Below are 24302 nucleotides of genomic sequence, written 5' to 3' on the forward strand. Positions count from 1 at the left end.
CCACCATAAATGTTGCTTTAAGGCCATCTTCCCTATCTTCTGCCAGAGAAAACATTGCTCTGTGGATTCTTAAAATGGCCTTCTGACAGCACCTGTTTTGCAGTCATGATGCAAGAGTCTCCTGTGATACAGACAGATAATTATTACTCTGGCAGACAAGGTTCAGTTCTGTTTTTTTAAAGAATGTCATAAATATATTGCTTTGTCCTTCCAAGGGGCTGATGCAATATATTTATACGTTCAGGATTAAAATATCTCAGTGCACTCAGTGAAAACGTACTTCTCGTACACTAAAGCCTAACATTGGAGATTTTCACTTTGCGGTGTTGCTTACTTTCTTTTAATCTAAAATTTCAAAGGCAGGCTTGTACTGGGTGACTGTCACTTTGTGCAGGGGCTCATGTCTGACTTTTAACAAGTGAAATGTAACAAGGCCTGCTTACCTCGCTCTTTCCTTTGTCTCTGCACGACTTGTGGTTGATCTCTGACACGTTCCAATGGATCTGAAAAACAGAAAAAAAGCACAAAAGGCCACTGTGAGACACACCTGCATGATGGCAGATAATGCAGCCCAGTCACTCTGTGAGACTAAAACAAACAATCCACCTTACTAAGGCCCCACGATGACGACAGATACTGAGCTGTTGAGTAAAACAAAGAAAACTACACTATTAAGACCCTATGAGTAAGATTATGAGTGGTATGTAAACCATGAGTATTGTTCATAAAAAGATGATAGAGACAACAAGGCTAAAAGTACTCGGGTGGGATGTAGAGGGACAGTGGCCTCAGCTCCCAAGTAATCACCCAAAAGGACAGCTGGGCCTACTGACATTTCCTGCACCTTTGAAGTAGTTTATACAGTGGTAGTACAACATTACAACATGAAGTGATGTTATTATTGACTGTGGGGTATCCTGTAGTCACATTCATGTTGCCAGTATTACAAGATTATTATAGGGGTGGCATTGTGACACAGTGTTTAGTGCTGCCATCTCACAGACTCGACATATTGTTTGAATCCCATGCCCAGTTGGTATCCATATGGAGTTTGCATGTTTTCCTTCTGGGACTCCAGCTTTCCTCCCACATCCCAAATATGCAAGTGTTGGTTTATTAATGATTTTTGGCCTTGAGTTTCCTCCTGCCTTGTTATCTGATGATGTGAGGATAAGTTTTGACTACGCACGTTTCGAATAAATGGGATTGAGAATGTTGTGTTAATTATTACACATTTAAGGTAATACTGGGGTCTCTATGATGTGTTAACCATAATGCCAACATCATCCCAAATGTATGACAATAAATCATCTTTATTCAGGTCTACATCACATATTGTATAATTTTTATTAAGGACAAAGTGTTCCTAAGTAACTGTTTCTCTGAAAACACTTGAATGTTTGACTTTACTAAAGAAACCAGAGGAAGATCTGGCAGACAAAAATGGTAACAAATGAAAGCTGCCAATTTAAACTTTGTGCAAGTATATTTTTTTAAGCACTAACATTTGGCTAAGTTTTTTGTTTCATTATCTGCTTTCACGCTGCTGAAGTTAGAATTATCTCATGGAATGCTAAATGCAACCCGATACAGACCTACTTCTACTTTCTTAAGAGTGCAGTGCCATTTATATTGTTTCTAAATTCAGAAAGCATCAAAAAGGTACTTTTGACAAACTAAATGTTATTCTCATCTAAATTATACAAGATGGGATATTAATTTCAATGCAATGTAAAAGAGGACAATGAGAGATAAAGGCTTGGGGCGACACCGCAATCCTGTACATTGTAAATAAAAAAAATAATGAAGTGCTTTTTATCAAAATGAACATTGAAATTAGACTATTCAAGATGGCAACACTTATGGTTAAATAAAGGCCAGGCAGGAAGAGGCGGGTCCAGGTGGATGGACACAGAAAGTGAACTTAGGGGTTTTAAGGTTGTCAATCATCTGGGGACTCATGTATAAATGGTGCGTATGCACAGAAATGTTGCGTAAGAACATTTCCACGTTCAAATCACGATGTATAAAACCTACACTTGGCGTAAAGCCACGCACTTTTCCACGGTACCTCATACCTTGTCGTACCCAAATTCTCTGCTCGGTTTTGCAGACTGGCGGCACCCAGCGTCAAAGCAGTGCTACTGTTCCTGTGTGGTTACCCTTTATTTCTCAGATCCACAACCCTGACGGGGCTTTATAAATACTGTATACTGAAACTAACCACATATTGTTGATTAGTGTAATACATCCGATTGTAATTAACCTGTAACAATATAATGGTCCAGGGAATAGCCATAGTATTCCAAATACCATAACTGCTTTAGCGTTGTTACTCTCACTGCACCATCTTCTTCTTCTTTTTCTTCTTTCAGCTGCTCCCTTTAAGGGTTGCCACAGCGGATCATCTTTTTCCGTATTACTCTCACTGCACCACTCTGAGTATTTATATCACTGTATCTGAGTGGGGAATCACAGCAGCAGTTCATCAGAAATTATCGGTATACAGCAGCAAGCACACGTTGCCTCAGCCATCCAAAACGTTTCAAAGCCTTTCCTGTACGGACCTCGCAGTTCAGAAACAGTTTCATCCCAAGAACTATAAACGCACTCAATCAATTGTTCCTTGTAGAACTGTTTGTACTTATAATTACAATTACCCCACTGTAAACTTGCACTACAGTTATAATATTACACAACCTGCACCACTTTATAAAGTACGTATTTACATATGATGACGATATCATTTTTAAGATGAAATGCAGCAAAATATGCTAATTATAGGGGAAGGATAGATGAACAGAATAATTAAACACGTACTATGAAGATATTGCAATGTTCCTTAAAAGTTCTGAAGAATCGTTGTTGTAAGCTTACAGAAGGCTAAACGTCTATTACAGAGCTGATTGTGTGGCGATTGGGTATTTGGGGAAAGAAAAGTAAGGACAGGAATTTGAGGTTAGTACATTTGAAAGAGACAGTACTGCTACAATAAATTATTTCATCGAAGGTCGCGCAATCACTGCGCCATCGTATTCCCATGTTTAATAACATGCTTTAATTCCAATCATCATGAAAATGATATCATGTATACATCTCAGTATTATAATTATTCAGAGAACTGTAATATCACAAATGTAATGGATTCTGTGTCCTGTCGGAGAAAGAGAAAGAACGGAAGCACATAGTGATTCACACACATACAGCACACAGAAGATCAAATACAAAACAAAGCATTTTTACGTGCTACTTTAGTTACGATGGGATTTGAGAAACTAGTAAATTAAATGATTTTAAGATGAAGTTTATGATGTTCTACTTTAATGACAAAATAAACAACGTGATTAAAGTGGAAATTACGAGATTAAAGTTGACATTTCGTGCTTTTTCCCCACTGTGTGCCTATTTTTTTTGTCTGTACCCTAATAAGCTCAGACGGTGGGCTACAACTCGCCTTTTCACAGCGACTTTGATATGTGACTTCTTTTTTATTTCCGGCACTGTGCGACTTTGTGAACTTGAGCTTTCGAGTTTCTCCGACACGCTATGTCACTCGATCAACTTCCGTTTGTTGACTATACCATGGTTTAAATCAACAAATAGTATGTTTTTCTTTGCCTCCACTTGGTATTCACTGAAATTCTTATATTTTCCCCCGTGCTTTTCCCATTGTCTTTTCACAGAACACTGAGCTTAAGGGCTATTTATATTGATTTGCTTATTCAAAGAGGCGTAATTCTGGGAGGAATTGGGGTGGGACAGCAGGCGCATGCACGAGCGTTACTTTTCACACTGACCGGGATTTATGGAGCGGAAGAACATGGAAGTTGGAGTACGCACAGATTCCTGCATCTGGATTTTTCTGTGCGTAAGCACATTTCCGCTTTTGTGCTTACGTCATGATATAGTGCGAATTCTATGCATGGCGTTATGCATGAGGCCCCTGGTCTGTAGAGGGAGGAAGAGAAGAGGTGTTAGTAAACAGCGCCACCCTGTGGATCGGTGACGAATTACCATCAACAGAGCCTTTAAGCTGTCCCCAAGGAGCATATGTGTGACAGCAGTCACACTGGAACAACTTGAGAGTCTCCAAATAGCAGAACATGCATGTCACTGGCATGTGGGAGAAAACTCAGTGTTTTTCTGGGTACTGCTGCCTTCAGCTCCAGAATCCGAGTTTGAATCTTGGTCTAGACCCCTTCTAATGGAGTTTAAACATTCTCTGTTTGTGTGTGGGTTGCCTCCAAGGATTCAATTTTACTCCCACATCATAAAAATGTACATGTTAAGTTATTTGGGGGCTTGTAAATAAGTCTGGGTGTGTGCCCTCCATTGCACTGGCAGTCTATCCACAGCCCTGTGGCTGTTAACCACAATTTGTATAAAAATAAGGTGATATGAAAATGGGTGACTACAGAGATGAATGGACAACCTAAATGCACTCTTATGTGTGAAAAGTGACTATGGGTTCCTTTTATGTGGGTAGTGGCTTTCTTTACACTTTCTACAACTCTGTGATGGCCAGTATGATCTTCACTTCAAGGAGACCCACCCAATCAACGAAGCTAATTAGAAGAGCAAACTCAGTTATGGGATGCACTGCAGACCCACTGAGGTAGTAGAAAAGGAGAGAATGAAAACAAAACTGAGTGCCATTATGAACAATGCTGCACATCCTCTCTGACACAATCACACATTCATCAAAAGCATGTCAAGACAAATTTATACAAGCGGCAAGAGGCCTGCCCCACAGGGACTTCTCTTTCATCTTAGGCCATTTCAGAAAGTTTCTTCTTTTTTGTAATTCTTTTGTGTATTTGAGAGGGTTTGTTGTTGTTGTTGCTTGTTATAATATTTATTTGTTTAGCTTATGCAAAAAGCTAAATTTCCCTCTTGGGACAAATGAAGTATTGACTAACTATCTATGTATACCTCCATGAGAAATACTAGGATTTCTAGTGCTTTCCTTCCTGTCCTGTGTATTACAGAAATAAATTGCAGGACTGCCACTCTGAGTATTTTAAATTTTCCAGAATTACGTACAAAAAATAAGACAGATAACACCATCAAAAGTCAACACTTACCACAACACATGACATAAAAGTCAAAATTAGAATGTCACCTACATTAATTCTAAAATTGCTCCCATTTAAGGAGTTATGGCCTCATGAACAAACAAAAACAAAATATGCCATAAATGTAATCCAAATCCTGGGTCACAGTGGACTGAAGCCTATCTTTACAATATCAGCTCTAAGGTCAAGCTAGTCAATTAACTTAACACAAAGAACGCACACAAAGATATTTTGACAGTGGCTAAGTATGGGATTTGAACTTGGGTCACTAGATATGTAATGCATACACACATATATAAGGTATATACAGTATATAGGTGGAGAGAGAGAAATGTGTGGCAGAACAGGTCTCAGATGGGTTAACCTTTTCTTGCCAGAATATCATCACAAAAAATTCTTGGTAGGGGCTGAGCTCTACAAGAGCAACGATCCCCTAGGTCACTTGTGTCCAGCAGCAATTTTCTGCTCCAGGAGTTAAGGTTCCCTCAGAGGCTCGAGGGAACTGTAGTATTTGCAGGACTCTCTGTGTGAACAGAGGTGAACTAGTAGTGCTTCCAGGTTGGCTGGTACCAGAGAAGCCTCAGGACTAATACAGCATTCCATTTCAAGTGGGATGTCAGAATTTCAGAGTTCCTAGTCAGTCTTTTCAACTGGAATGCCCCCTTAAGTTGGAGTTCCAGCTTGGAAACCCTAGGCTGGTCTGTCATGCCTGAGTTTGCCCCACTTCAGATCATGACGTCAATACAAAATGGCAATGTATACTGCAAATTTCACAGAAAGCTGTAGTATTACAAGTTTATTAGCACTTCTGTCTACTGTACTTGTGTCTCTTTATATCAGTTGTGCACACAATACTATCCAACTTCTATCTGTGGGTATGTTGCTATGGTGTTCGGATGCACAAAATAATGTGTATTCTGTTGTTATCAACTGCTGTATATTCCGATGGAGCAAGCAGAACAAATACTTTTCTGGAAGCACCCATATTGGTTTTCTGAATCTTTTGCTGGAACACAGTCAACTGGGGTGTGATGCCATTCCCAGCTCTGACATCTGACGTCCAAAGCTAATTTAATTCAGCATAACCTCAAAAGTGTCTCTACCACCACAGCTGAATGAGCCTGGAGTTGGAAAGGTTTGCCCTGTGAGGAGGAAGAGAAGTTCAGTAGGTAAGAAAAAACATTTCTGTTTGATACTCAGTACCAGAGGAGTGGAAGAACAGTGTGATTATACCTATTTATATGCGAAAGGTGATAGTCAAGGTGATAGTCAAGATTGCGGAAACTATAAAGAGATAAATCTGATGTCACATGTAATGGAAATCTGGGTAAAGGTTATAGAGAGAAGGCTTAGGGAAGAAACCACCACAGGGAAGAAACAGTTTTATACAAGGGAGAGGAACAACTGTTTTTGCATCGAGACAGCTCATGGAGAAGCATTGAGAAAAACAGAAAAGTTTGTATATGGCGCTTATCAATTTGGAGAGGGGTTTGTGATAAAGTGTCACATCAAGAGGTCTGGAAGTGCATGAGAAAGAGGAGTACCAGATAAGTATGTGAGAATTGTCTGCAATATGTATGAGGGAGTGAAGACTTGGATTAAAAACTTGGTTGGGGTAACAGGAAAAATCCCAGTTAGAGTAGGGATCTTCTTTAAGTCCTGACCTCTTTGATCTAGTTATGGATGTGTTGAGTCTTGCTATAAAAGACTAATCCCCCTTGTGCTTGCTTTTTGCTGATGACATTGTGTTGTGTATCACCAAGAAAGAGGAAGTGGACAGGAAATTAGAAGGATGAAGGGCTTTGGAAGATCGAGTATTGAAGTTAATAGTAATAAGACAGAATGTTAACAGGTTTAATGATGATCAGGACTCAGAAGTTTGCCTTCAGAAAGAGCTATTGAAAAGAGTGGATACATTTAAACATCTAGGATCAGTGGAAGACTGAGATGGAAAAATTAGATGCAGAGATAATTCATCAAGTGTGTTGTGGATAAACAACTGGAAGAAGGTATCAGGAGTATTGTGTGATCGAAGAATTAAGGTGAATGTTAAAGGTAAGGTTTTTAAGACAGTGGTAAAACCAGCAATGGTGTATGGAGCTGAGACCTGGACAGTAAAGTGAGCACAGCAGAAAAAGGTTAGATGTGGCAGAAAATGACAATGTTGAAATGGATGAGTGGAGTTATAAAAAGGACAGAATAAAAAGTGCGACAATCAGAGGTGTAACAAAAGTGGGAGAGAAATTTAAGAAAGTACAGGAAAGTAGTTTGAAGAGGTATGGACATGTGATGAAGAAAGAAGGTTGATCAAGCACATCTACCCCACATAGAAGTGGGAAAAAATGAAAAGGAACAAGACAATGACTCAGGTAGGCAGCCAAAAGGCTTGTTAGTGTACAGTTTTCTTGTTTTGTTCGCTATTTTTATTGTGTATAATTCTTCCTTTAACCCTCTCTTGTATTTTTGAGTTTCTTAAATGAAACACATGAGGCAAAAGCACAAATTACTATCAGGAAATCTTAATAATGCAATAGTTGGAATATACTGATGAGTCCTGTATGTCTGGAGGTTTACACATTATTTTTCAAAGCCCACATCTATATGAACCAATGTAAATGTGTAAATCTGTGATACAAAATGGTTTTATACAAGAAATGAACAATATTCTAAAAAAACTATGAGAACTTGAGTAAAAGAAGGCAGTGCGATTTAGTGACCATAGCAAAAATACAAAATGTGTGCTATATCTAATTATTCAGAGATTAGATCACATTTCAAGTCAAATTAATACAGAAGCTCAGATCTTTTTCAAAGGTTCCAGTGCTCATAATGCATTACTGTACTGTGGTTTAATCTACTTTACTGCGCAGCACACTCACCACTGAAGGATGTGTCATCTTTATAGAGAATGCATTAAGGACAAATTGCTAAAACAGCATCACCTTTCAGAAATAAGCCGTGTGAGACAGGAAATGTACAGAATTACTCATCTCTGCTGACTGTAGTGGGCAGAAATCTGTTTCAATGACAATTACACAACCATAAAACTTAATCCCAAGAGATACTGCACCAGTCAAATAAAAGGGAAAAAAACTCCAAGATACAATCATTTATTCACAAATATATTAATATTCCAATCTACCCACTGCAATACTGTGTCTAAGGAGGTGCGAGAAGCACTGGGCCGAGGCAAGGGCCAAGTCCAAACTGAGCACTATGTGTCTATATTTGCATATATCCTTATGATCTGCATTAGAAGGGCTTACAAAGTGGTCCATATCATGCTAGAGCAGAAGTGACCACAACAAACACCCATTTTTTCAGCAAAATCTTAAGAAATGATCCATCCACATGAAATATGCTCTAACGCATTATGATGAGACACAGGTCCAGAATACACTACTCCACTTGGTCACACAACCCACGCTCCAGCCATGTGGCAAGGACACATCGTGTGATTTTATTCCATAGTTGTTTAATATTTTACGTTTACTTTTAAGATAACCTAAAAACAGGTTAGGTTGACTGGTAGCACTAAAGTATCCATGATGGGGTGCAGAAATTTTGAGTTTGCCCTGCCTCGGATTTTGAGTTGTGCTTACTGCTGCTGCTAGGATTGGCTCTGCTTTTGCATGTTGCTGGCCAAAAGAAAGTCATACTGGACTATTACAGTATAGATGACTGTTGCAGCCAAGTGTTGGTTAAAAGGTGGAAGGCTAAATAAATAAAACAGTCAAAACATAGCAGCAAGAGGGGAAAATATGAAGCTAGGCCGTGAAAACATATTAGGACAAATAAATGAAATGGAATTTTGGAGGTTTAGACCACCATTTTAATTTTACGAAGGCAGCTTAGTACTTGAGTGGTTGGTGCCTTTGCCCCGAAACTTCAAGAAAAGTGTGTCAGAAGCCCAGCCTGTTGCTGTCTGTGCAGAGTTTGCAGGTTCCTCTCAAATGTGTGGAGTTTTCTTCGGTTATACCAGTCGTCTCCCCACAACCCAAAGATATTCACTATAAGTTGATTTGACCAGGTGTGCCGAACTCAAGTCCTGGAGGGCCGCAGTGGCTGCAGGTTTTCATTCTAACTACCTTCTTCATTAGTGACCAGTTTTTGCTGCTAATTAACTTATTTTGCCTTTGTTTTAATTAACTTGACTCAGACCCCTAAGTTCTTTCTTTTTCTTTAATGAGGAGCCAAGCAATAATGAGACACAAAACAAGCTGCCACATCACCAGCTAACCACATTATCTGAACATAAAGAAAGGTGAGGGCCTCAGGAAGGTTGATCTCTCTGGTCACCAAAACATCTTGATAGTGTTCTTAGAAAAAAAAGAAAATCACCAGTTTTGGAAATGCCTGCTGTGGCAGAATGAGAGCAGCAACAAGCTGTGGAATTAAGTAATTGGTTTAATTAACAGCAAGAATTGGCTTCTCATTAAAGAACTGGTTGGAGAGAAATTGGCAGGAGTTTGAAGCCCCAGTTTAGCTGGTCATCTTTTGGCTCATTTCACATCTCATTTCTGTTTGGCTGCCATTTAATGAAGAAACTAATCAATTCAGAGCACTGAATCCTTAAAAACAGGGCTATTAAAATGAAGGGAAAACAAGCTAATTAGCAGTAAAAACTGGTCACTGATTAGGGAAAAGATTAGAATGAAAACCTGCAGCCACTGCGGCCCCCAAGGCCCGGAGTTCGACACCTGTGATTTAAACTGTCCATATGTGCGAGTTGTGTGTGTGTGTGTGTGTGTGTGTGTGTGTGTGTGTGTGAATTCTCCCAACAATACAAACGTTGGTTCTTGTCTTGTACTGAAGACTACTGGCCTGCACGACCCTGCAATTGATGACACAGGTTCAGAAAATCATATTACAACATTGCCAAGTCAATACTGGCATTAATTAGCAATGTAAACAGAATATGTTTTAGTAGTTTGACTGAACGCCAAGGTGTTACTCACAGGCTTTATTTTTTCCCATAGGCCAATCACCAGCTCATTCTACACTTTGCAACTCACTCATTCTGCCGCCAGCTCTGTAGCATCATCTGCATTGTCTCAGATACACTAAGGCAAAGAGAGGACAGTCAACGGAGCTCTCCATATCTCTAATTGTCTCTTCTAAAAAGAAAGTCTCCCAAATAAAAATGACCTGCTTCAGTGCCTATAAAGATTATCCACCCCTTTGGAAGTTTCACACTTTATTCTTATACAACCTTGAATCACAGTGGACTTATTGTGTCTTTTTGACACTGATCAACAAAAAACATCTCTTTAAATGTCAAAGGGAAAACAGATCTACTGTATTGTCAAAGGGCCTAAATCTGCAAAATGAGTATATACGTATTCACATCACTTTCCAGTAGATGCACCTCTGGCTGCCATGACAGCCCTGAGTCTGTGTGCACAGGTCTCTATTAAATATGCCCATCTGGCCATTTTCCCCCCACTCTGTAATTGCTCCGTCCTGGGTATAACATTAATCTGCATTCAGCCCTGCATGTAGGTCCTCCAACTTGCAGGGAAAACCAGGGGGTTGGTGGTAGAATTGGCACATCGGCCACCATAAAAAGCCTCACACTGCTTCCACTCCATCTGAACTTGTGTGGTGCTGAGGTGTCACCCGTTGCATGGCTACACTCGGGTCCTAATCTGGGATCCTGAGTTGGTTTGTCATGTGGTGGGTGCAGTAATGTGCTGTATCAGTGCGTGCTCCTAACCTTTCATCTCCTCTCCTCTTCTTCTTTGTAAAACTGCTTAGGCTCTGTCAGGTTGCATGGAGACTATGAGTGAACAGCCTTTTTCAAGTCCAGCCACAAATTCACAGTTTTGATTCTGACTTGGCCACCCCAGGACATTCATTTTGTTGTTATTACCCCTATTTGTATATGTAGCTTTGACTTTATGCTCGAGGTAGTTGTGTGGTTGGAAAACATATCTTCTCCCAAAGTGCAGGTTTCATACAGGCTGCATTAGGTTTTCCTCCAGGATTTTCCAGTATTTCAATGCATTCATTTTATCCTTTACCCTTACAAACCTTCTAGGGTCTGCTGCAGACAAGCATCCCCACAACATGAAGCTGCCACCACAATGCTTTATGGAGGTCAAGGTATGTTTTTGCTAATGTGCAGTGTACACAGTGATATGTTTGATGGCCAAAATCCACAGTGATTCACTGTTGTATAACAACAAAATGTGAAACATTTGAATACTTTTTACAGACACTGAACCTGGTAGTCTGTATTTTTTGGGAATTATAGAAGAAACAAAGAAATAGTTTAGTAGTAAGGCTTTTTGTCTTGAAGGTATAGTGATAATAGCACCTGGGGTGGGTGACTGCCATATTTCCACAGGGGTTTGCAGCTGAGGTGGAAAGCATTGTGGTGAGTGGGCACCTGCTTTGGTGATTGGCACAGCTGTAGCTTAAACGTTTGGTCTGCTTGTACTGAGTAGGTAAGTCTCTTTGCCTAGAGCAGCTGTCCACATGCACATAAGGCTGTACATGTGGGGCACTATAAAGAAGTTATATAAAGGCAAAGGTTCACAAGAATACACAGTCACAAAGCATTTGCATTTTTGATCAACTTAATTTCCACCAGAAATGGAGCCTGCCTGTCCAGTGAACTAATGACCCCTCCACAATGCCGGGCCTTGTCAAATAAACCAGTAAGCTCAATTATTTTACACAGGCAGTGTGGTGTAGTGAACAAGGAATTAAAATTTAAACTATAAAGATGCAGATTCTTGATGGAGATTCCTGTCTCCAACCCACTGTGTGACCCTTAGCATGTGTAAAATATGTGTAAACAATTGCAGTGCATCATGTAACTGAAAGTCTCCTCAGTTCAAGGTGCCACCCAATCGGAAAATAACAACAGTTTTCTGTCATGTCCTACACACTTCACACAATAGCCATCTAAATCAGAACTCTTCATCTGAGTCTCTTCTACTAAATGTCACCCAACAAACTAACCCAAACTGTTCCACTGGACTGCCACACATATCCTTTAGTCTGCCACCAGGCCCACCCTTCACTCTGCAAACCCAAATACTTACAGTTCTGGGATTCTCATTCAGAGATTTGGTCTTCAGAGCGAAGATGGCATTCTTGGCTCCTACATACAGAGTATCTGATTCTGGGTGAAGGAGCAGGACACTGTAGTTGGAAATTCCTTCAGAAGAGAACTGCTGTACCAGATGTGGATTCAGATCTATCAACAAAACAGATGACTTTGGTTACTTTATAGATGAATTCATCCACACATTAAGATATCTAAATCTATTTAATCCAATTCAGGGGCACATGGGGTGGCCAGAGTCCGGTCCACTAGCACTAAGCACAAGGGGAAAATACATAGGGAGCCAGTCCACTGAAGGCCTCACACACACAAGTCAATTTAGGAGTCCCCAATATACCTACCCTACAGGTAGACGCAGGTTGAGTGTGCCAGGATTCAAAATCTTTAAGGCTGAAGCACTAACTGCTGCACCACCAAGTCATGCAGGATTCAGCAGCACGTAAACTAATGTTAACCTTCCAGAACCGTTGTACATCTGCCACAATGTAATGCTTGTGGAACCTTAGGGGAAAACATTGTCACCTGACACACAGGGGGCAAGCTGTTCCGAGATAATCTCACAGATGATTTAAAAAAAAAAAAAAACAAGAATTTGAAATTGGTGAACAAATGTTTATCCTGCAGGCAGTGTGGGACTCCAAGTAAATAAAGGGTTTGAATGTCAACCACAAATGTGTCTGTTTTGTTCTTCCACTGACTCACACTGTGTAAACTGGGACTTCCAGGAAAGACACCAGGAAAACATGACATTTTGTACTAATTAAGAATAAAAACATCAACTTAAAAAATTGAGTATGGACTAGTGACAGTGTAATTAAACAGATGTCCTTTTAGCAAGTCAATGTTTGCAGTGGAGACCAAACTTTTAGCATTTCTTATCTGAAAGTGGATAGTGACTTAAAAAAAGAAATGCCACCTGAACAGAAAAAAAAAAAAACGGGCTACAGATAAGAGCTTTACCACACGTAACTCGGAATATATGCCATTAAAGGTGGAAGACACATTAAGCCCTCTAAACCCGAGACCAGCTCAGCGACCTGAGACTGTAGCAGTAATGCACTCCTCTGATTTTTTCTTTTTTTTTTTTTTGCTAAATGGAAAGCTGCTTTTCTGGGCGGACAAGAGTCACTGCATCGGCGTCACGCACTTGCTTTACTGGGTCTAATTTTATCCAGCTGTTGCCCTGTTACAGCAATTTTCAAAGTTGACACATCATTTTCAAATCAGGACCGTCAGCAGATAAGTAGATGACCTTAGCTTGGGCAGACATTCAAGCACGTAGGATGATTTCAGTTGAACTGGGCCACACACCTCTACCTTCTGTCTCCTTAATAAGGCTATGTAACTAGATGAGCCTGCCTGATAAACGCTCAGCCAATGTAAGGGCCCACAAACTCCCAACACTTTACCCTACGTGCCCTGATTATACAGGATTCCTCCTGAAATAAAAGCAATGTCAAGATAGCTGACAGTAGCTAAGAAATGCAGGTGACCATCAGTCCTGAACAGGAAATCTGCAAAGAACCTACCCTAATGGGAATTAGCCCCAGAGCCTGGTTCAGTAAGACAGCTGGTAACCGGGGCTCCGGCTGTCCCACTTCTTAAGCAGTTACACTTGAAGTGTCCTTCCCAAACTCCTCCAGTCGAACGTCACAAAGCTACTAAAAGTAGGTAAGTGGGTTAGAATGAGAAAAGGCCTAGCTTTGGCTTTTGACTGCATAAAAGAATAAAAGAACAAAGGCATCAAAGTCAATTCTTGAAGAAATACACGGGCTGACAGAATAATTTACTTTAGGGTATGTGAACCCTGTGATTTGGGCTGATGTCAAATTACCCGACTTCTAGTTGTAGGGTATTTCAGGTACTGTATATCTCATTGCTAGACCGTGTCAATTGAAACGTCTGAACATTGTTGGGCTGGTCAAATTATGCAAATACCTGTCAACTTTCAAGCACAGTCATTCTCACACTTTTCCCTGACAGCAGCATCATGCTGCCTGACGGAGCCAGTGTTGTATGAAGGGTTAACAAGTACAGCGAGTTCAGTAGTAATCTCTTTTTTTTACTTTTTTTCATTCTGTCATGGGATGTAAAACACAAGACAACAGAGAGGTGAGCTTATCTTCTGTTTGTGAGGTCTAAAGCTCCCATGTTCCTTATTTCACATCCCAGCAATATATGCATTGAACGTCCGAATGAGCATCCATTGCGCATCACTTCTCAAGTACAAAGAGCTCCACCCTGAGAGTAAAGACAAAAGCAAACCTGTTTGATTTTATTTGAATGAGTTGTAGATTAATTGAATGGACTCGCTGGAGATGTCACATCATACAACCAGCTTCAGACTGCCAATGACTTGCCAAGATTTTGCAAATGAAAGCTACAACTGAAAATTGGTAGAAAATGTATCTAATGTGTCATGGACTCAAGGGAAAAATGTGGCTCTCAGAGAGGCAATGATGACGCTTCAAATGAAAAATATGAACCTGCTCAGCACCTCTACCTAAGGAAACATGTTTGAAAATTTTGTCTCTGTAACATGTGGCTCTGTTGTCAGGGACTTAATAACACTTCTGGCTTCAAGTTTGTTTATCGGAGGTTTTCATGTGTAACATGCTGGCTAACAATGTGGCCTACATGACCTGAGTTGTTGTGTTGGACCTTGTCCTATTTCTGAGTTACTGTAGTATGTGCGAGCACAGATAATGTGAGATAAAGATACAGGTGTGCAATAAAATATTAGCATTATATAAGAGAACTTGAAAACGTGAAAAAATGCAACTACATACAAAATTACTATAATTCAACTGATCAATACTTTTGCTCTTCCAACACCCAAATAAATAACTCTACAGCTACCAGTCTCCCTACTAAATACTGATCATTTTATATAAAATGTGCAGACAGCCCCACAACACAACATGCTACCAATGAAGATGCTGAACCAATCATAACAGACTTGGATAAAGATGTAGAAAAAGTTTGTAACTATTTTGATTATTTTCCTCAAGTTTGTCTTTAAGATTAGCAAATACAAATAAGAAAAATGTGCATATTATGAAATGAAGATGCACTAATTGTTAAATTGTAATGGTGGTAATGTGGGTAATGTAAACATCACACTCATGCAGCAATGAAGCAGGAATGAAAAAACGCGGCACTGCTCTACTAGAAACTAATTCTCATAAACTTTTGGAAGCATTAAAGATGCTGTAGTGTGTGCCTCCAACATGTCTGTTTGAATCAAGTACATTATGAAAAATGCGTAACTAGCCCACTATTGCTTCTCACCAAGGCACTTTGTTTTAGGCAGCAATCTGTGACACTTGTGGCGATGGACGTTTTGTGGACCTTTCAGGATTCCCATCATTTCTTCTGAGTGTGATCATTATTGCATTGGTGTTTGTGAACAAGGAAATGGCAATAAACTCCAAGGGTGGTTATTGCAGGAATTTCCCAGATTATATGCGTAAAAGAGGCTCATGAAGAACAAGGCAGAGGAAGGAAACAGGCTACACCATGAAGGATGAGAAACAGCAGAAAACAGAGAAATAACATGAGGCTCATGGGTTAACAGAGCTCAAAGAGCTATATACCATGAATCTCTGGATGAAGTGGAAGAAGATGAACACAAAATGACTCAATGAATACTCAGCAATGATACTAGGAGAATGAGGAGAAGACCAAGATGCTCCATGTAGGACCAGAAGGGGGACAATGAGTCATACTAGATTATTGACATACATTTTTGATATGTGTACAGAGGGGAAATTTACTATGAAGTGAGATATACTCACACAAACAGCAGCCCACTTACTCTGAGGCCCCTATCAAACATTACACAATGGACCTGTTCACATGAAGGGAGGGGAGAAAGGATTCTTTGTCTAACACTTAGAACAGACAACAATAGAGATGACCACAAAGACATGAAAAGAGGAAATTGTGGTCAGATTTGTAAGTGCTGAAAACTCCTACATGTTATACTTAAAATTGTGCAGCAGAGGTACTGTAGCTGATGCAGGATTATGGGAAACACAGCAAAGTCATGATTTCCTGACTCAGAACTCTCCAAATTTTCTTAAGGAAGCTTGTCTGGAAACTTGAAAAGCTGCCCACCTAAACAGGTGCCCATTCTGATGGATTTATTATAACAATTGCCTTCTGTGAAAACAGTGTGGGACTGCTGGGCCTCCTTTAGGGGTACAATCTATTGCACACCTCATGAAGTACAGTTTAAACAGAGAAGGAGAGCTTTTCGTATTCCCTGGTCCCACGGAGCTCAGCTTGCATTTTGCCAACCGGATGGATTAGGGTCACTTGACAAGCTTGTGATCACAGCTGGTATTGTAAGTGAAGGCACCAAACCTTGATAAAGGCAGGCCACGTGTACCCTCCAGTTCTGCGTGACACCCATCCTCCCGAAGCCTCCAACACACATGTCTTATTAGCCAACGGTTTTAACATTTGTTACAATGATGTAACACCAGAGCATCTAAATAAAATCCATGTCTACCACACAAAATACATCATAATGACTGCTTTTGGCTCATATGAGGAGACAGGGCAGAGCCAAAAGATACAGGCTGGACATCCAAGAGCCAGAGCTGCCAGTTAGCTTTGAGCACTCAACAATAGCACAGTGTTCAGCTCCAATTAGATCTGCTCTAATTACAGCTGGAGCCACATGGTGGAGGGGACACATGACGATTAAAGGCATTTATCACATTAAGGCCTAACAGGGCACAATTGAGCCAGTCGACAAAACATTCTTTTGCCCAGAATTTGTTTACCAGCTTGACTGCGACAATCCGACTGCTCCTCCTCATTTAATCCACTTAAGCATTACATTTTCAATATATGCTCACGCTGTGGCTATTTCACTAGACATTTGGATTCAGTTTCTGTAATGGTTACCAGGGTTCTTGTGGGATGGACACCATCCCCAAAACGTTAAGCAGAAATAAAACAAACAAGAAGCACATTCATATTTGAATAAGCAGAATTAACAACTTGCTCAGAGTTCCAAAGTAAAGTTTCTTTCAAGTTAAATAAATGATTTTTCTATTATCTGGGTCTTTCCCACCTGTGCCCACCACTAAACTGGCATCGCTTCCAGCCTTCACACTTCATATTGTAGGTGGTGAGACCACAGGAGGGCTCTACATCTCCATTTCAGGCTGGATTATGTCGGTTTCCCAACCACCAGGCACTCGTTGGTGAACAGCACCACCAGGCTTGGTTCCAGGAGTGGGTCCCAATAACCCTATCAAGGGCAGAGTACACTGTTTCTTAATTTGTATTGTCATGAGGGATATATGGAGCTGAACAATGGGCAGTAAAGGAAACACAGAAGAGGAAGTTAAATGAGGTAAAAAAAAAAGGAGAAAGTTGAGATGGATGTGTGGGATTACAGAAAAAGGACAAAATAAGAAGTAAGACAAGCAAAAGTAGAACAAAAGTGGGAGAGATATCTAAGAAAGTCCAGGAAAGTAGGTTGAAGTGGTATGGATATGTGATTAGGAGAGACAATGAATAGATGGTCAAAAGATTGATGGGAATGGAAGGACATGGGAAGAGAAAGCAAAGGTAGTGAATGGATAAAGTAAAAGGGCTTGATTGAGGAGGTGGTGCAGGACCGAGCTGTATGGAGGTGGTTGGTCAAGTACATTTACCCCACATACAAGTGGAAAAAGATGAAGAGGAAGAAGATCAACAAGATGGATGAAAAGCGGATTGCTCTTTAGGGTGAGGGAGAGAATAAACAACTGCCCTCGGTGGAATATTTCAAGTTTCTCAGAATCTTCTTCAAGAATGACAGGAAAAGGGAACATGAGAATCACAAGCAGATTGGAGCAGCAGCAGCTGTACCAGTCCATGCTGGTGAAGTGGAAAATAAGTCTAAAGAAAATGTTTTTGATTTACCTTCATCCTCACCTATGGTCATGAGATCTGGGAAAGCAAAAAAAAAAAAAATTGAATTGCGATTACAAGTGTCAAAAATGAGGTTTCTTTGCAGGATGGCTTGACACTCCATGATAGGGTGAGAAGCTCAGCAGTTCTAGAGAGCCTCAGAGTAGAGTTGCTGCTCCTCTGGATTGAGGGAAGCCCGCTGCGGTGGTCTGGGTATGTCATACCCCTCAACCTAGGGACTATATTTCTTGACTGGCTTAAGAACACCTGGGAATTCCCCAGAAACAGATGGAATCTGTAATTGTGGGTGAGGAAAGTCTGGGCTGACCTATCTGGCTTGTTGCCACTGCGACCCTAACCAGGAAAAGGGGATAAGAAAATGAGACGACATAAATTATATTATTGAAGTAATAAAGAATGGTAGAGCAGTGGAGGTTTGTTTTAACCCTGTAATGATTAGTTGTATTTTGTAAGAAGTTTCGAGTAGCCAGATGAAAATGGGCCATTGCATAAACTTCCACCAAAGGTACATTGAGACACCTCATTAGTCACTCCACGATAACAAGTCTAGAGGACATACCACAAGAGATGTAATTCAATCATATGCTGTCTGGTTGAATGGAGATTTCGAATTGGCCAAATGTGATCATGGGAGATTGTGTAAGTATTGATGCCCCATCCATGGTTGGTTCCAGTCTTGTGCCTGCATTGCTAAGATTGGTACCAGGTAGCAATGACTCTGTAAAGGGGACTGCAAGTTCTATAAAATAAACTGGATGAAGATGAGATGATAATCTGAAAGCAGGTCTTTTTAGTTAAACATAAAAAAGTCATTGTAGTCGATCACAAAATTTAGACTTCAGCCAGAATTACAGACAATACCCTTCAGCATCTCTAAATTGTGAAAGAGCTTTTACCAAAACTGTTGAGCCTTACCAAAAAGTGTTAGCAAAACCCTCCAGCATCACACTGCCCCAAAGTTCATTTCACAGGCCGAGGTGGCACGATTGCAGCAGGAGAGGATCAATGTCAGCCCGATTAAATAGGCTATATAAAGACAATGAAATTATTCTTCTATGTTACAGCAGAGCTGGTGTAAATGCCTAAACACTACTGAGAAACTTAAAGCTGGAGAACTTCAGTCAGCAGTTAAACCCTAGCCAATCTATCATGCCCATATGCTGCTCACCGACTCTTACAGCACTGACCTGCAAATTACTTGCAGCTAAGCCTCAAGAACCAGTTTAGTGGTGATTCACCTTAACTTTTAATGACAAGGACACAATTCTGAAATGGAATAAGTCCTCTTGAAGTCATCAAAACAGACATAGTGTGCCCTTGCCATCCAGATTAGACAGCTCAGGCTAATTAGATCATGTGCTAAGCTTGGCCGCATAATAGTTGCCTTCTGTTTTTGCACTGCATCATCAGTGTGGTCCACTCTCCCAAAGGAACCATGGGCATCCTGATGTGCAATTGTGTTTTAGACTGGGGGTCTGTGCTCAGTCCTCTTACTAATCATAACTCAGTTCAAAGCATGGTGTTCATATCTGAGAGCTAGGGCTTTATATAACAGAGCAGGCAGTAGAATGAAGAGTGCTACTAGCAGGTGAGAAGGAAGACCACTGTGTCATGCAATAAACTTACAAATGTAAGGGGATGTTTTATTCAGTCTAGTACAGTTGATAAGCCAAGGCATCCCAAGAACTCATCAAAAAAAGACTGGGGACTCCAGTTCAACAATATAACTGGGCCATTTGTTCAGGGCTAAAACTACCCTGTTTCCTATACAAGAACCGAAAGTGAAAACAGAAAGGGTTTACTTTAATCTGCCATTTTTTTCCCTTCTTGAGTGGATGCCAACTTAACAGTTTATTAAAACAGGTAAAACTAGTATACTGAGTAAAGAGTGACTATCAAGTCATCCACTTTTTAAAAATAAATGTTTGCAAGACAGCTTCAAAAATATAAATGAGGTGCCTTAACAGATAACTCTGCTCACTGCCACAATCACAGAGCTGATCTCTTAAAATGCAACCCAATCGGCTGCCAATCAGGTTTACAGGAGCCGCAGGACTGCAGTTTGACAAGATGAACAAGAAACAAGGGTGTGTGTGCATATGTGTGGCACCCCCACTGCGTGACAAGGGAAGAAGGAAGCACCACAATGCACATGACCAAAGGCTGCTGAGAAGAAAAACATGCAAATAAAATGGGTCAGTGGAGAAGGACATGGACTGTGAAGTTCAAGCAGAACATTAATATGATCTCCAGCTAGAGATTACATTAAAGAAACAACTCTTGGTTACACTTTAGTTTACTTATTGCAAAAATGCAATCCATTACACATTTACTCTTATGAACCAAATGCTTCTTTTGGTTTTAATGACACTTAAAAAGCATCAGCTAAGTGGTTATTCATCTATGCAATGTGGCCTGCTATGATTACTTCACTTTGCAACACATGTCTCTTGATATTGCATACTTCATTATAAATCCTGCTAATCCTTAATATTCATAAGTAATTTTACCAGTATATCAAATGCCACACTGTGCAGAGATGAATAACCCATTTATTGATGCTTTACAACCATAATTAAGTCCAAAAGAAGCCTTTGTTAAGGACTTATTGGATAAGAGTAAAGGAATAATGGATGCAGTACAGCACCTAAACTAAAGTGTTACCCAACTCTCAGATGCACAAATGAATTTTCAATCAAGCTGGAAAAATCTTCAAATTAAAAATAAATGAATAGTGTTTAAAGTGCTGGACCGAAAAGCAGATGGCTGTGAGGTACAGTAACTCCCACCCACTGATTTACTGTTAATGTACAACCCAAAGCAAATCAGTCACACTGTCAAAATTGGGCTGCACACTTAGGATGTGTAATCAGTGTTGGAAAAGATACATGTCCTAATTCAGCTCAGTTTGATCATATATTTTATACATGTGTGTATAGTGTAGGAGGAGAATGGGCACCTTGGCTGCACACGGATTATCTAGGGGGATATCAAAATGGATTTGTTTCTGGCCAGAATGTCTTAAGAGACGGACTGAGGAGAGTTGAGAATTGAGATTGGTTCCATCCCACATACAATGGGTGCCAGTGGTCCTCATACGGTAACCCAAACAGGGGTGCTTGGGAGCTGGAGTCCAGTAAGGCAGCCCTGTTAGGGTCCCTGGGAGCCAATAGAGGGTGCTGTCAGGAGAGGACCTTCTTACTTTCTGTATGGCCCGAAAATGCTTCCAGGAAGACATGGCATGACACCAGAAGCATTCCCAGGTCCGACTAAAAACACTCAGCGGAGGAGAGAAGATTGGATGATATATTGCGATTGTGTATTGTTATTATGGCAGATTAATGGAGAGGGGAACACTGCAAGGTGCTTTGCGAGAATAAATATATTTTATTTTTTTCTAAAAATGTTTGGTGATTTGCTGAATCTTGGGTTTGAGGCTCACTAGCAACCCCTTGTGGTCAGAATATTTATTTTATAGGATATATATTTTATGTATGCACACATACACATATTAAATACAGTGCTTTTAAAAAGTACTCAGCCCCAAAACTATTTCCCCATGTTATTGCCTCAGATTCTAAAATTACAATATATCAAAGGAGGATTTTTTCCTGCTGATCACAAAACAGTCCACATGATGTCAAATCAAAAGAAACAAACTGACAATATTTCAATGACTTGCTAAAACAAAAAAAAACATCTAAATTGTGAGATTCTAAGCGTTTTCCTACCCTAAATCTAAGGGTGTGTTTTCACGGGGGCAGTGTACTACCTTACCGACTCTCACAATTTGTTGATAGTCTCCACCCATCTATTAAAATGGATGTTCCTAACAAACCTACGATGATAAATACTCCATCGCTCACTGAGGTCCAAGAGATGGTTAATATTTTCCACAAAGTAACCCAAAATGAAGACAAAACAGTATTCAAAAAAGCCATGGATTAATTGTTGAGAAGACTTGAGGAAGACCATCTCAAAGGCACTGAACACACCTTGAGGCTCAGTGCAGCCCATTATACAGGAGTGAAAACAGCAAAAAACTATACAGCCACACTGAATAGGTCAGGACAGCACTCTAAATGTATGAGTCGAACAAGAACTTATCACTTGACTACTGTGATACCAATTGTCACTCCAACTGAGTTGTGCCGTCAGTGACTTTGATTGGAGAGAATGTTCACACATCAACAATTTACAAGACATTGCATAAAAAGAGCTTGTTGCAGTGCAACCAGACAGGAACATCTCCCAGCATGCAGCATTACTACAGCACCACTGGACTGCCTCAGTCCAAAGACATGCAGGTTAGGTGCATTGGCGATCCTAAATTGTCCCTAGTGTGTGCTTGGTGTGTGTGTGTGTGTGTGTGTGCATGCCCTGCGGTGGGCTGGCGCCCTCCCTGGGTTTGTGTCCTCCCTTGCACCCTATGTTGGCTCCAGCAGACCCCTGTGACCCTGTAGTTAGGATATAGCGGGTTAGATAATGAACTGATTATTTACCTCAGCAAGAGTGTGACTTTGTGGGAGCTGTACATGTCAGACCAGACTGGGTGCTGTTCTGGCTTCTCCATTTCAAACAAATAAAAAACTGTTTTAACAGTGTGAAACTAATGCCTCAGGGCTGCTACAGGCTTTCATAGAAGAGTGGCAACGGAAGAGGCCCTGAAAAAAATATATATACTTGCCCATAATCAATTTGCAAAATATCACTTGGAAGATACTGCAAAGACGTGAAAGAACGTCTTATGTTCTAATGAAACTAAACACTAGTGGTATGTGTGATATAAATATGATAATGCACTTTAGCCTGGTAACACCATCTTCAAAGTAAAATATGACAGAGTTAGCATCATTGTCTGAGGATACTTTTCAACAGCAGGGACTAGCAGTCTGTTCAGGATTGACGGGAAGATGAATGTTGCACAATACCGATAGATCCCTCTGCCAGAAAGCTTCACAAGGGGAGGAAATGTGTCTTTCAAAGGGAGAATGACTCCAAGCACACTGCCAGGGCAACAATGGAGTGGCTTAATATAAGGACATCAAGTTTCTATGAGTGGCCAAGTCAGAGTCCTGAACTTAACTCCATTGAACATCTGCAGCAAGAACTAAGTTGGTGCCCACCTCTACTAGTCCCTTAACCTGCAATTGTTCCATCTTGGGTATGACATTAGCTCTGCAAGCAAGTCCTCCAACCTGCAGAGAAAACTCGGAGGTTCGTGGCAGGACTGGCACTCCAGCCTCTGTAAAAAAAACCTCACACTGTTCCACTGCATTTGAACTAGTGTGGTGCTGAGGTGTCTCCCGTTGCATGGCTGCGCTAGGGTCCTAATTTGAGATCCTGAGGTGGTTCGTCGTGTGGTGGACATAGCAATGCAGTGTATCACTGCATGCTCCCAACCTCCCTCTCCCCAATGTCTCCCCAAAGACTGCCCGATGTAATAGATCCAAGTGGTGGCATATACATGTACTGAACTTGGGGGTGAATACTTTAAAAAGTGTATACATTTCAGGGTTTGGAAATTATGTTTTTAAGGGGTTAGAATTTTCACTAGATACATTACACAGGTAATAGAACAAATGTGGCAATATTTGATATCTATTATTGTGAGCATTTGTTGTATGCCTTTCTTTGGTAGCCTTGTTTGTCTCAACATGTCTTTGTCGGTACTTCCTCTTTCGAATGTGTTCCTGTAAAGCCTGATTTTCAGACTTTTTTTGCCTCCGGTCTTCTTAATGACTACCACCAATAGCAGATGTGCCCTCATTATCGGCTGTGAAAAAATCATTCATATTCTTGCAAAATTTCTTGTATTTGGAGGAAACTTCTCAGTGTTTCTCTTAAACCTTTCCTCAATATTCTTGTGTGTGTCAGACTATTGCCTGGCTCCTCATCTGTCTCAATCACATTTGACTAAGCATGGAAAGTGAATCTGACCAATTAGACTAAAGCCAAACTGACCAATCAGATTGCTTAAAGGGACCACACACACGCACACACACACACACACACACACACACAACAGTAGTAATTTATCATATAGCAGATGAATTCAAAGATTCTCTTTTGGCAGCACTGCAAAAAAGGAGCGCTTAATTTTCAAATAAAAGTTCCCATTAAATTGATTAAAACACCACATTTTGACAGTCACTTGTGTGAAAAGAAAGTTGGGGCTGAAAGTTGTTTTCAAATAACAGTGTATAATATCATACTTA

At 40.4% G+C, this 24302-nt stretch overlaps 1 protein-coding gene across 1 annotated transcript in view; it reads right to left on the reverse strand.

The window, feature by feature from the left end:
• The window catches only part of sema4f (sema domain, immunoglobulin domain (Ig), transmembrane domain (TM) and short cytoplasmic domain, (semaphorin) 4F), a 128686-nt gene that overhangs the window by 59721 nt on the left and 44663 nt on the right, over window positions 1-24302 (reverse strand). The window contains exons 2-3 of the mRNA XM_039751897.1: window positions 12128-12282; window positions 444-503 (exon numbers count right to left, since the gene is read on the reverse strand). Of these exons, the coding sequence (XP_039607831.1) occupies window positions 444-503; window positions 12128-12282 (215 nt within the window). The remainder of the gene's footprint in view (window positions 1-443; window positions 504-12127; window positions 12283-24302) is intronic.

The sequence above is a fragment of the Polypterus senegalus genome, chromosome 4, assembly GCF_016835505.1.
Source record: "Polypterus senegalus isolate Bchr_013 chromosome 4, ASM1683550v1, whole genome shotgun sequence".
NCBI lineage: Eukaryota > Metazoa > Chordata > Cladistia > Polypteriformes > Polypteridae > Polypterus > Polypterus senegalus.